The 13444-nt window shown below is 51.0% G+C and overlaps 1 protein-coding gene across 3 annotated transcripts; it reads right to left on the bottom strand.

Annotated features, from left to right (window-relative positions):
* Positions 1-773: 773 nt before the first annotated feature.
* Positions 774-13438, bottom strand: MTMR11 (myotubularin related protein 11). 3 transcript variants are annotated; one of them, XM_015595348.2, is made up of 17 exons: positions 8097-13438; positions 7655-7745; positions 7100-7221; positions 6811-6871; positions 6502-6644; positions 5942-6020; positions 5684-5819; positions 5334-5421; positions 5104-5192; positions 4897-5021; positions 4391-4457; positions 4090-4160; positions 3390-3556; positions 2919-3092; positions 2478-2663; positions 1769-2062; positions 774-1449 (listed from the first exon to the last, which is right to left on the bottom strand). In XM_015595348.2, the coding sequence occupies exons 1-17, from the start codon at positions 8160-8162 to the stop codon at positions 1303-1305; spliced, it is 2106 nt and encodes a 701-aa protein (XP_015450834.1). In that variant the 5' UTR covers positions 8163-13438; the 3' UTR covers positions 774-1302. The 3 variants fall into 3 exon arrangements, with proteins under 3 accessions (XP_015450834.1, XP_015450833.1, XP_015450835.1); XM_015595347.2 differs by having other exon boundaries at positions 5104-5421; XM_015595349.2 differs by lacking the exon at positions 774-1449 and having other exon boundaries at positions 1928-2276; positions 5104-5421.
* Between the last annotated feature and the right edge of the window lie 6 nt (positions 13439-13444).

Here is a 13444-nt window from a genome sequence, read left to right on the forward strand (position 1 = left end):
CGGGGCCCCGAGGGGGCGGGGCCGGAAGCGGCCGCGGCCATCTTAGGAGCCGCTGAGACGAGACTCGGTGCGGACTGCGTGGTTCACTGGTCCCGGGTCCTGCCCTCAGCTGCCCTTGCGAGCGCTCAGGGCGAGGCAGGCGGAGCGGAAACGCGCAGACCCTCTCCAGGCAGCGCGAGACATTACGGGGTCACACTGCTCCCAACATGTAAATTTGGAAACTGAAAGGACAGAAGTTTACTTTCCGTGTATTTTGTGGTTGTGCTGAGAAGGGTGTGCTGAGGAACCCCCAAACCCAAGGACTCGGCTGCTGTGGGGCGCGGAGGCGGCCCTGCACCCCGGGCCGCGGCACCGGCCTAGGCTTGCGGTAGTATTTTGTTTTTCCTCAAGGGAGGGGACTGCGGTCTGTCGGAGCTGGAGTGACGTCTGGGCTCGCCTCGTGAGTGTTGCATAGGGTGCTGAAGGCAACCGGAGGCTTAGAATTGGGGTGTGACCAAAGCCATGGGGAGGTTGACATGGAAGCCCAGAGGCTTCAATCTCCAGTACAGAACCTGGCCCGGGCAGCCACGTCTTCGTACACTTTTGCCCCATCTACACCTAAATGGGAAGCATGGAGTAGGACCCTTCTTCCAAATTGCAGAGCGTCACCTGACCCATCCCCTTATTTCCTTATCAATAATGTGGGTGCCACCCTCTCTCTAGTCACACTCACCCTCCACCCACCCCTTTCTAACTTAGGATCCTTTATTCAGACACAAAGCCAAAGCCAGCAGTGTGTATAAATACTGTGCTTTAATGGACCCCTTAAATAAAAATGTCACTACAAAAACATACAATTGGAAGAGACAAGGTGTTTCCCGTTACATTTCATAGCCATAGGAAGCTGTAATGGAGGAAATAGAAATTGGAATTCAGCATTAAGAGGTGAGAGTGAGGTGTGTAGGCCATCTGGTCGGGACTGATGAACAGAATCTGATCTCACTGATCTCAGCTGGATATCCAAAAGGGATGGAATTGCCTTCAAAAAAGAGGTTATCATATTCTGGATTATTTTTGTTTTTGTGTCTTAATTCTTCAAATCGCAATAAGCTAGATAGGTAATCTTGAGGAACCAAATCGGACTGAGCAAGAGTTGGAGGTTAGCACCACCAGTCCTCATTGGAAACTCAGGTCAGTGAGTTTGTTTACGGGTTGGAGTGTGAAAGCCGAGGCAGTAAGACCAGATGAGAAAGCTGAAGGATTAGTCAGAACCCTCCCTCACCCAGACCGCCTTCTACCCTGCCCATGAGAGAGTCAGCAATTTCAATGGGATTGGGAGAGAATGGTATTTGGATCTCTATTCTTGGAGTGATCTTCAGGAGATATTCTTGGTGTCCATTTCCTTAATAGCTCCTGAAGATGGGATAGCTCATCTTGGAGGCCAGAGATTGTGGGAGCTGAGAGGCCCATCTAGGGAGAGGGTGAAGAGAAGTGGAGAGGAATATTATTGCAGCTCTAGCTCTCTGCTTCTGAAATCTGTCTGCTACTTCTGGTATCTTTAATTCCCTTTACCCCTCCAGCTATGCCCTAAGTTCCACTTGAAGTGAGCCATAGGCAGTTTCCCCCACCCATCCACACTCCCAAACCTATTCACGTTGATACCAACACGAATGGTACTTCACTTACCAATCTCCCAACCCCCTTTTCCAGCCCCTGAAAATAACCTGGTTTCTGTTTCTACAGCAGTCAAACCCTTCTCCCACCCCCAATCCCCGTCTTCCCTTCTCACCTGGACCTCAGGCCTCCCCCTCAGGTAGCAGCGTCTCCAGAGCCTGATCTGGGGTCCCAGATATCCAGGCAGCAGCAGCCCCGAGGGTAAAGGGCAGGCTCCCCAATATGAGGGGAGCCCCCACTCCTGATCAGCCAGACTTTCAGAGGAGATAGCAGGTCGAGGGAGCCAACGAGAAGAGACTGCCAGCAGGGAAGGGCTGTCCCGCCAAGGACAGAGCTGATTCAGAGGGGTCAAGGCCCCTCTAGAGAAGAGCCACACAGAACTCGGGGGTCCAGGAACCATGAAGCTTGACTAAAAGGAAACAGGAAATCAAGCGGCAACTAGAAACAGATGATCCCAGTTTCCGCAAACTGGGTCAAGAAGGAATGTGCAGCTGCCACCCACTCACACTACACTAGAGATGGAACGACAAGCCTCCGGCTGAGAACGGCATCCTTCCTCCTCATTAGGTTTTAGATTAGGCCTCAGGATGGATTAAAGTTGATTTTAAGGAAACTTATAAAATCTGTACGTGAGAAGATGAAGACAAAAAGGATGTTCTCTGCCATTCTAGGATTTCTGACTTCTTGGGGACAGTCAGGGACTATGACAGCTACAGAATAAGAGTGGGGTAGCTTTCCCCGGGGAACTCAGATATTATTCTCCCCACCTAGTAGGATGAGCCTGTGAGAAAGTCGAGGGAGTTTAGGAAGTTTAGACAGCTCACCTGCTGTCTAGGGAGGAGCCAGGAATCTGGGCAATGTTCCGGGTCATAACCAAGGTTGTGGAATTGTAGTATCTGTTCGTTGCTGTAGCGTAAATCCCAGTCCCAGACAGACAGCTGTGGGTTAACAGAGTTCCCAGCTGCGGGCTGGGAGTACCCTGGGGTGTAGACTTGTGTATAGGAGTTGAACTGAACAGAGGAAACAAGAAAAAGGATGGTTAAACAAAAAAACCCGTAATCCTGCCAGGCCTAGAGAGAAATCATGAAACTCTCATCTCTTACTCCAGAAGACAGATGTAGGGTGAAAGCCCACCCCTGAGAGTGAGCACCAACCTCCCCCTTGCCCACCCATGGCACCTCACTTTTCATAAATCAAGACCAAGCTTCAGAAATTACTCCTCAGTGTGGCAGGGAGGCGGGGAATCAAAAGTGGAAGCCACTCACCTGTCCACTCTGCTTCCCACGTTCCCAGGGAGTGTCTCTCAAGAACGTAAGGGTGTCAGGAACCCTGACACTGTCGTGCAGGGCAAGAAGGAAAAACTCAGAGAATTCAAACTCAGCTGGAAACTGCTGGAGGAGCTGCCAGACGCAGTCGAGGAAGAGGAGGAACACTGGGGCCTGAGGAGAGGGAAATTAAGAGGATGGAACTGTGGGGACCTAAAGGGGGAAGAAGACAAAATGACGGGGGATGAGAGGGACACTGAACGGGCCACTAAGGAGATCAAGAGATGGAAATCCGAACTGAGCATAGCAGGGGGTACGGTCCCTCGTGCGTCTGGGTCTCCCTCCAAGCTCTGCCGAACCTCAGGACCCTCCGGACCTGATTCACCTCCAATGGACTATACTCTATAACTTTCTGATCCCCTTCTTTATAATAGTGCCCCCCACCCCAATACCCTCCCCAAACATTCTCACCTTTTCACTGACCCTAGTTCCCCCAAGTCGGGTCAGGAAGGGATGTCCAGCCGCCACCCACTCTCGCTGCACTAGTGACTGGAACCCAAGCAGTGTTCGGGCTTCAGGGGCTGAAAGCAGCTGGACGAGTGAAGAGAGGAGGCCATTGAAATCACGATCACCGCGCTCTGGGTGATAAAGGGAGAAGGGACAAAGAAGGAGGGGCCAATAAACTAGGGCGGAAGAGAATGAGAAAAGGAAACATGGCAAGAGGAAGGGAGAGGCGCGGAGGGGGAAAGTTTGGGGTGGGCAGGATTGAGAGGGCGCGCAGAAGTGAAGAGAAAACAAAGACCTCGAATGACTCACTTACAGACTCCACCTGGCTAGAAATACCCAGCCGCATGTGGAGGCAGAATTATAAATCTTAAACCAGCTTCCACATTGTCCTTCCCGCCCCAACCCCCAACCCCCATCCACTGATGGAAGGATGGGAACAGAGGGCGGAAAACCCTCCGTTAGGGACCGCGAGGTGTAGTTGGGAGGCAGAGTAGCCCTGAAGGATGAGTTGGAGGTCGTGAGTAGTGCCTGGCGAAGGGAGGGAAGGATGGTAACACTGGGAGGAGACGAGGAAGCCTCATAGGTCTCCCTCCCTGAGTAGAACCCGGCCAGGTGGGTAAAGGAAAAAGTCAGGTAATGGAGTGAGTTGACCCAAGAAACTCACCTTGAAGTACTACAGAGCGAACCCTGGATGTCACTAAGACTGAGATGTCACTGGCCTTTCGAAGACAAGACCTGGAGGGGCAGGTGAGGAAGAGGAGGGAAGAATGATAGCCTGGAGGAGGAGAGTAATGGGTCAAGGGATGGAAGAGAGGCAGACTCAAATCCTGCCCCTTCTAAGGGGCAGCAAATAAAGTCTTGGGAAACCAAGGAGAAGAGTTAATGGAAGGCCACGTAGGCGTCCAAGTTAACAGAAGGTTGGGGAGGGTTGCATTACAAATCATGACTGGAAAAAGACGGAGTACCTGACATAGTCCAACCATCGTGTTCCTTCCAGGGCGGAGAGCCATTTATCCTCAGCTACCGATGAATCTGAGAGAGGGCAGAGGTCAGAAGGGCAAAGATCAGGAGAAGTCGGGATTCAAGATTCAGGGTCTACAGCCCAAAGGGTTAAGAATAAGTTGGATAGTGGTTGCCTAGGGCTGGGGGTAGGAAGGAGAAGTCACCGCCAATGGCCATGAGGTTTCGAAAGTTAAATTGTGATATTTGTACAACACCGTAAATATAATAAAATTCATTGAACTGAACAGTTAAGATGCTATGTAAATTATCTCTCAAAAAAGCTGTTTTTTTAAAAAAAAAAAACTGCGTTGGGGAGACAGGAAATCAGGAAGTCTGGGATACGGGAGAGTTGAGTAGAAAACTAAGGATCAGCAGGCTGAAGAGTTACTCATCTATCACAGGCAAAAAGTAAACCGGGTTAGGGTCAGCGGACCTAAGGGTAGGGGTAGGGGTCAAAGGTGGTTCTCACCAGGCAAGCAGAGGGCCCTCAGCCTCAAGTGGGCAAGTCGGACATCTGCAAGACTAGGCAGCTCATCCACAGCGTCCACCAGGACAACGTCGGCGTGCCCGGCCTGGAGCATCGACTCAGCTGCTCTGGAGGGGAGGAGTCAGCGAGTAAAGGAGCCGTCTGCCCTGAGCCACTGGCCTTCGATTCTTCTCATCAACCCTCCCTCACCTGATGTCCTCCTTGTTAGGGTCACTGGCTGCATAGAAGCCACCACAGCGGAGAAGATCACTGCCCCCAGGGTGATGCCAGCACAGGCGCTTCGAATAGGTGAGTCGAGGATCATTGTGGGAAAAACTCGCTCCGGCCCTGACTCCGCCGGGAGCCCCTCCCTCCACAGATGAGCCCCGACCTCCCGTAACCCTCCAAGGCACACCCATTACCCTGACCCGCACACTGACCGGCCCTCGACCCTGATGGAAGTGGCTGAATGCTCTCCTGACTTCGCTGTCCAGAGTCCGGTTAGGGACCCAGAAGTAACGGGGGAGGCTGTGAAATTGAGAGTTAGGTCATGTCTTGGCTTAGTGACCTCATCGTAAGGCAAAGCTGCGATGAGGAAGATGCTTAGGAGGGGATCAGTCCCAGTGATCTCAGACGTAGAGACCCAGGAGGTGAGGGGGATAGCTCTGTGACTGTCCGGGGATAGCTCTGTGACTGTCCGGGGAGGCTGGAGTGTGTGGCAGGTGTAGCTTTAGAGGAGCAGGGAACTGTGGGAAGACGGGGCGGCAGGTGGGGGTGGTCAGGGGATCACCTGGTGGCTACGTCGAACCTCTCATTGACGAGGCTGACCCTCCAGGAGCTGGCCCCCTGCTTTTTCCTCTCAGTCTCCCAGTCTTCTGATGTCTCCAAGAGGGGAATGGATGGCTTTCTGGAGCCAGAACTCTGGCCTACGCGTGAGGCGTGGAGGAGGAGGGAGAGGAACCAGAGACGCCTTCTCAGCTCTTGTGTCTTCAGCAGCCTCTGTTTTTCAGTCTCTACCCTTTCCTTGCCCCAAAGCATCCTCACTCACCAGCCTTGCTCAGGGTTATTCCTGTGTACGGTTGGGCTCGACTGCTCTGAGCTCTGGCTTGGACAATGGCCATGGTCACCTATGGGGAAAGGACAGTCCATCCTTTGGGCTCAGACTGAAGCGAAAGAAGAAAATGGGGCCCATGTGTTTCTTCACTGTCTTTGCCACCAGTAGAAAAGAACAGCGAAGACAGTCCCTGACGAGGGAGCTTCCACGGGCCAGGGGCCTGGGGCCAGGAGAACACGTACGGAACCACAGAATCACAGAGTGTTAATTCTGGGAGGAATCTTAGGAAGAATCTCCTCCAACCTGCCCTGTTTTTCAAAGGAAAATACTTGCCCAGTCACACTCCTGATAGTTGGCCAAGCTGGGCTAGAATTCATGCCCTTTACTCCCATTATGCTAACATTTACCTCAGGCTTTTAGCCTTTCCTTGAGGAAAGAAGCAGAGGGAATGACGAGAGGCGCCCTGGGAGATAGGGGCGTCTTGGGAATTGCCAGGGAAAGGACCCCAAGGTTCTGAGGGGAGGAGGGGTGCCTCGGATGGGGGTGCCTCTTACCTGAAAGGCTTGAGGCTCTAGTCCTCCAGCCTCAAAACCAATTCTGAGCAGCCGGAAGTCTCGGCCGTGAATCAGGATCTCCTCGGGGATGAATTTAAGCAGTGCCCCTGGACGGTGGAGCTGGACCCGGGATAGGCCACTCACTAAAATCGGGAGTTAGAGGAAAGTGTAGTCATGGATTGGGGTGCCCCTAGAAGGACCTCTCCCTGCCTATCCCACTGCATTCCCAGCTGTGCCCCGAGAAGAGGGGAAGGGTGAAGAGGAGTTCCAACACCCCAGCGAGCCCCTTCTCCAAACCCCTGTACTCACCAGCCTCTAATCGCCCAATGTTGACCAGGGCGAAATCATATTCACTGCTCAGGGGAGTGTCCTAGGGGAAGCACAAGGCCGATGCCAAAGACTTCTGAGATCTCGCTCGTCCTCGCTCTGCCGCCCCTCGCCTCCCTAGAGAGAGTCCTCACTGACTCTCCCCAATACAGTCAAAAGACAGCCCTTCAGCATCACTCTGTCTCACTTCCCGTAATGTCTGTCTAAATCCTTCTAGACCCTCCTCCCCATCTCCTGCTCACAGTCTCTTCCATCGCCTTAACCATCTCACCTGACTCCGCCGCCATCCACAGGGCTGGAAGGTAACCCTCAGGTTGGTGCAGATCAGGGTTCCTGGCAATTCAGGTTCCAGCCCCTTCCGCACGCCGGGGGCCCACGCTAGGGTCTGCTCCCCTACAGGAGGAGAAGAGAGGTTATGACGACCCCCAGTGCTGCCACCCTCACATACACCCACGCCTGTGAGACAGGAGGGTCTGAAGAGGGAAGATTAAGATCCTCCTCTAACTCCTGAGAATGAAAGCTTAGGAGAGAATTTGTATTCCTTTATTCTAGAGCCTAGAACAGTGCCTGGCACATAGTAGGCGCTCAATTATCTTTTTAATAAGTAAACGAGAAAAGGGGTAACAGAGTCAAGAAAACAGATGGACCGTCAAGGTCCAAGCTCCCAGCCAGCTCAGGACAGAGAAGAGAGCGAGCCTCAAACAGGAGCACTTTGAGCCAGGAGAGCATTACAGAGGTATCTTTAGCGAGGATATGAAGCCAGGCTTGAGTGGTATGACATTCGAAGGCATCTCTGGAGAGTAGAAGAATTGGAAGAGCATATTACCTGGGAGGCATCCAGAGGCCAGGCGACTGCCAAGCTGACGACTCCTGGGCTCCGGAATCCCGCCCTCCTGGACAGACTTCGGTCCAGAGAGCTGTGAAGGGTGTAGGGTTAATCCCCCGGCTTCTCCACCCCTGGGGGCCGGGATCCACTCAGCCGCCACCTTTGGAGGCCTACACTCAGACTCTCAGGGGAAACTGAGATCAGTGGCTTTGGGGAGCTCAGGACCAGGGCTGGCAGGCAGTAAAGGGAGGGGCTGGTTAATGGGTAATGTGACGATGAACTTGAGACTGTGAAAAACACAGACCAAGCTCCATCATCAGGTTATGAGACACACCCTCCTGCTCCAGATCCGTTTCTTCCCAATTTTATCTCCACGTCCTCCCCATTTACACCCTCTGGCCGACCTCCCTCTCCCTCCCAAGCCCAAGTTTCCTCTCCTTACCCCCATCTCTGGCTGCTCCTTCTGGGGGGCGATGTCGAAACTCTGGCCCCGGCCCCCCCACCACATTTCTCCGGCTCCATCCGGGGACGGAGCAGTTAGGGGTAGGAAACTTCGAGGATGCTCAAGCCCCTTGCGGAGAGGCTGGGTCTTGTTGAGAGGAGGTCAGTGAGGGAGAGGGGCAGCGGGTAAACTTAGGGGAAAGGAGCCTTCGAGGTGAGGTGCGTGGAGCACGATTTGGGGGCTTTGAAAGGTGTGTCCAGCCCAGCTGGAGGAGGCTCCTTGGGAAACTTCAGCCGACTCTGGAGAGGGCGGGAGGGATGCCCAGCCCCTTAAAGGAGCACACACACAATTTTGGGAAAGTGGAGAGGAAGTGGAGGAGCCTAAGAAAGGTGAGAAAAAAATGGGGAGCTGGGAAAAAATACCCAGATTCCCTTCTTTACCCCACTCCCAGCTCCGATTCTCTTCGAGTTCACGAGCATTGGAGACTGAGGGGGGCAGTAATACCAAGTATGAAACTAGAAGGATTTGGGCCACTTCTCTAGACTCAGTGGTGGCTTCCCTGGGGAGCTCCGTTTCTTTATATCTTGAGGGGAGGTGGGTGGAGGAAGTGGGAAGAACACAAAGGTACTTAAGGCTTCCTTACTGCCTCCCCTGACAGACCTAACAAAAGCGGTTGGGAAGTAAATGCAGATTAGACCTCAGGGGATTTTTTGCCTGGGGAGACCCAAGAACTGGGGAGGGGGTCGAATCAGTTGTTTGTACATCCTTCTCCAGAGAGCATAAAACATATTTCATGTGAAGGGCGCAGTGGAAAAGTAGGGAGAGAAACTGAAATCTCTCCAGGATGCAGACACAAGTATCGGTATGTTTATGTGCCAGTTTCTGGGGCGGGGGTGGGAGGCCCAAGCAAAAGATCTCCCCACTTATTCCATCACACACACACCCCGACCAATGAGAAACTGGAGCCCACTCCAGGTACCTAGTTCCTCGCTCCAACCCAGACAGACACCAGATCTCCAAATTAATAATTCATGTGCAGGACTTTGAAAGCTGAGGGCTGGAAACCTCTGTTCAGCTCAACAACCCCACTCCTCCCCCCTCCCTGCAACCCAAGAAGCAAGATGTGGAAGGGTGGGGGACACTAGGAGGGGAAGTGAGGGGACCGCAGCTGACCGTGACAGGCGAAAATCTCCATTTAGATATGAAAAAGACAGGAAATAAAATAGAAAGCGAGAGTTAAAGGGCTGCTGTTTTATTGATTTTGAGTCTGTACAGAGGCAGCAATCCTTAGGTGGGGGCCCGAGTTTTCCAAGTGACACTGTCTCTCCAACCCCCAGCACACACACACCCTTCCGGCCTCAGCTGAGCAAGTCCCCTGTCTTGGCTGAGACTGTGGAAACAGTGAAAATATCGAGACAGGGAGTCGCTCTGGAACAGAGAGGCATTACACCTGCTGCGAAGGTGGCCCATGCGCCCGATTCTCCTGATTCTCCAAGTCCTAAAAGCTATCGAGCATTTCCGCCCCCACCCGCGTGCCACGGGCCTCAGTCTGGGGGCGGGGGACACCTCCCAAGGCCCGCCACGGGACGAGGTGCGCACCACCTCAACATCTCATGATCCACTTTGCTTCTCGCCGCCGCTCTCTATTCAAGAGCCTTATTTTATTCTTTAAGTACTTCGAGGTATAGGAGCAGCAGAGAGAGAGAGAAAAAACATCAAGGAATTGGAGGGAAGCAGCAGAAAAAAACAGTGGGTGATTCGGATGGGCATCCAACCAGGAACGCAATGGGGGCAGCAGCTGAGGCTTGAGTGACAGGACCCTACCCCCCAATCGCCACCCCACATACGCCCAGTGGAGGTTGAGTGGCTGACAGGAAGGGCGGAAAGGCAAGGGCTGTATTAGATTTTTCTATTTTCAGAATCCTGCTCTGGTTGCAGGTTTGTGCCAGGACTGAAGCCTGCGGGAGGGGCGGCTGGAGGAGGTGGGGTGAGTGGCTCACAGATGAGTCACAGATGCAGTTAGCTGCACTGGAGGAGGCCAAAGTCCTTCCACCCCCACGCCTGTCAGCCCCGTGGCTGTCAGGCAGCTTCCGTTCCCCATCTCAACCGCCAGGCCGGTGAAGGGCTGTGGCATAGGGAGTGTCTGCACGGGGGACTTCATAAATTCTGTCAATCAGCTTAAGTACAGGGGGCGAACCACAATGTGCTCTGCAGACTGGGGCTCCACAAAGCGCAGACAGTGCCCAGTGACTCACGGAGTCTGCAGCCGAAAGGCCTCCAGGGAAAGATTAGAAAATCCTGGGGTGCAGATGATCCAGGCCAGGAAGGGGCTCCTAATTCTGTCCTTTCAGCTGTGGCTATGTGTCTGGGGCACTGACTCCCTGGAGAAAGGGGAGGACACGGAGTCCAGAAGTGTCTGAGTAACTCGGGGACAATCATCTCTGAAGCTCTTTTATTGGGAAAGAAAACATTGTGACTGGAACTTTGGACATATGGCTCTTTAGAGATGAGTAAGGGTGGTAAAGGGTTCTCGGAAGTCACTCAGATCCAGCCACATTCTCCCCAGCTCGGTGTGACCTCCTAAATGCACCAAAGTCACAGCTCTTGTGTGTTTGTTTTATTGGTCTGTGAGCTTCGCTTTTGCTTGAGAAGACACACAGCCAACGGAGGCGGCCCCTCCGGCCCCGTGCACCACTGCACGCAACACCATTCCCACTCCACGAAGAGATCGAATCTTTAAAAAGAAATTTAATACAATTTTTATTTTGATGATAGAATCCAGTATGAGGGAAAAACTTTTGGTTAAATCTTTTAACCCTCAATAAAACCAGCAGAGATCAAGGGAGGTATCTGGAGGCTTATCCTATGGTATACGTGTTCCATCAGGGCTGGGGTGAATTAGGGTGGGGGGGTAGCACTGTCTTAAGTCAAAAGGGGCAAATCTCCCCTTCCCAACAAACAGCTCGGTGGGTACCCCAACACCCTGGATTAAAGGAACTAAGTGCACTTATTGAAGCCTGAGAGATGGTATCATCCCTCACCTAGGGTGACGGGGTCGGTCCCCACCCCCACCCCGCCCACAGACCTCCCCTAAGATAAGGAATTTTTGCTCACACCGTGTACCACTCTCCTCCCTTCTCCCCAACACAGTGATTGCATGCGCTTGCCTCTTCTACCCCCTCATCTTCCCAAAATACCACAAACCAACCCAAGTTCATTTCCCAGGCATTATTCCTTTACCCCTGTATCCCACACGACCCCCTCAAAGCAGCAAGCAAAACAAACCTTACTCATCCCTATAGAAAAACATCCACTCACTCAGGTTCCCTCATCCCTAGAATGGAGATGGTTTTTAACGTCTCAATAAATAGTTACCTTCCCAAATTAAGAAAAATATTAATTTATTTCTTAATAAAAAGCTATAGGACCTAAATAAAGCCCTATTTTACCATACTCGCCCCATAATTTCCACCTTTTTTATTTGAAAAGAGGTCACAAGAAATTAGGATTGGTTAATTTATAAATCAAAACAAAAACAAACATGACACAAGGTTTCCATTTTTGTTCATTGTCTTGTTTTTAAAAAGTATTACCTAGAATCTAATGACAGATCAAATCCAAACACAGCAGTCCAGTGGAGAATCAAAACTTCCCTGGTTTAACTCTCTGGGAAACCCCTGGTCTGTTTCCACTCCTACTGGTCCAGGGCAGGACCCTATGATACAGACATGGATGCCTACGGGAAAGCGAAGGGAGCTGTGCAAAGTCAAGGTGTGAGTTTGAGCCACCTGTTGTTCGGGTGCATGTTGGTCTCACCAGTGTTCTAACCCCAGAAACAGGGTGAGGTGAGCAAGGCACCCATTTAGTGCACAAAACTGAAGGGGTGCCCCAAAACCCAGTAACCAAGATACTACTTTAATGCAATATTTTTTGAAAATTAAAACTAATGTAAAAAAAAAACACCCACAATGAACAAATTATCACAATTGTACGTAAAGACAAGATGCAATCCCCGACTTGCTCAGCTCAACCTTATTTCCCTCACCCCAGTCCCAATCCTGTGGAATCTTGTCTTTTGTTCATCATGGATTTTTGCATTAATTAAAAACAATACTGCGTTGAGACAGCATCTGTTTTGACTGCCGAGTTTCTCAGTGCCCGCTTAAGTTTTGTACCTGAGGGGAATCTCATCTCATATGAGTCCCGGCCCTGACAGAATATAAGCTACCCCTCCTCTGGAGCCTTTGACTTCATTGGTTTCTTAAAACCAGTCTATTTTCAAATAATAGCCTAAGAATTATAGCCATAGAGAATGATTAAATTAACAGACTAGCAGATTTGGAAAATAAGTGACTTTCAAGTTTGTTGAGGAAGAAGGAATCTTTCTAAACCATAAGCAGTTCCAATAAAGAGGACAGTCGTGGTGGCTTTGTTACCAAGGGGAAACAGGGTGACAACTTTCCCCCTTGGGTAGAAGCAACATGTGGCAAACAGGAATCCCCACTGCCCCCTCCCCCGCCACCACCACCAAGACACACACAGAGCCGAATCTGCCTTAGATCACATGTGGGGATTACATTCCACGGGGTGGGTTACAGGTACATACCTCCGAAGAGAAATCCAAATGCAGAAAAATAGCCCCAATTAATACTGGACACGTAAGTACACTTATTCCCCTTCTTCATATGCACCCAGGAGTGTATACAATTGCATAGTTGATTCTTTTTTTTCTCAGAAAAAAATAAAATAAAATAAAAAGGGAAATTGGCCCAGAATAGATAGGTCCTCTGATTTAAAGCTCTTAAAAATGGTGCTGGCCAGAGCTCAGGCTGCCCAGACTTGTGCTTTGTGCAAAATGCAAAGGAGCTCCCCGCCCCCTGCGCCCTCGGGCCCACTCCCGCCCCTGGGAAAAGGGCTGGGTCGGGGGACAGGGGGAATCCAGACAGATCGGCTCATTGGGAGTAATCTGTGACCTGTGGTTATAGTTCACTAAAATATATTTCTCTACCTTTTTATAAATTGTCCCAACCCCTACCTCATTTTTCAACATCAGTCCTATTATCAAAAATATCTCTTCTTACAAAGTATTTTTTATTATTTTAATCAACTAACCACAGATAAAGGTCATCTATGGCTTAACAAAAGAAGCCAGGATGTTAAGTTCATTCTCCAAAAGTAGAAAGGAAGGAGAAAAAAAAATCACTTAAATAGGGGGAAAAGATTCACTTTTTAAAATGTTTTTGCTTGCTGGGGTCTTTTTGTTTTCCTTTAAAAAAAAAAAAAGGTAAAAAAAATAAGTTGCTTTCTACAGAAATGCAGCAGCAGAGGATGGTAGTAGTGCTCGATTT

The sequence above is a fragment of the Pteropus alecto genome, unplaced genomic scaffold, assembly GCF_000325575.1.
Source record: "Pteropus alecto unplaced genomic scaffold, ASM32557v1 scaffold106, whole genome shotgun sequence".
Classification (NCBI taxonomy): domain Eukaryota; kingdom Metazoa; phylum Chordata; class Mammalia; order Chiroptera; family Pteropodidae; genus Pteropus; species Pteropus alecto.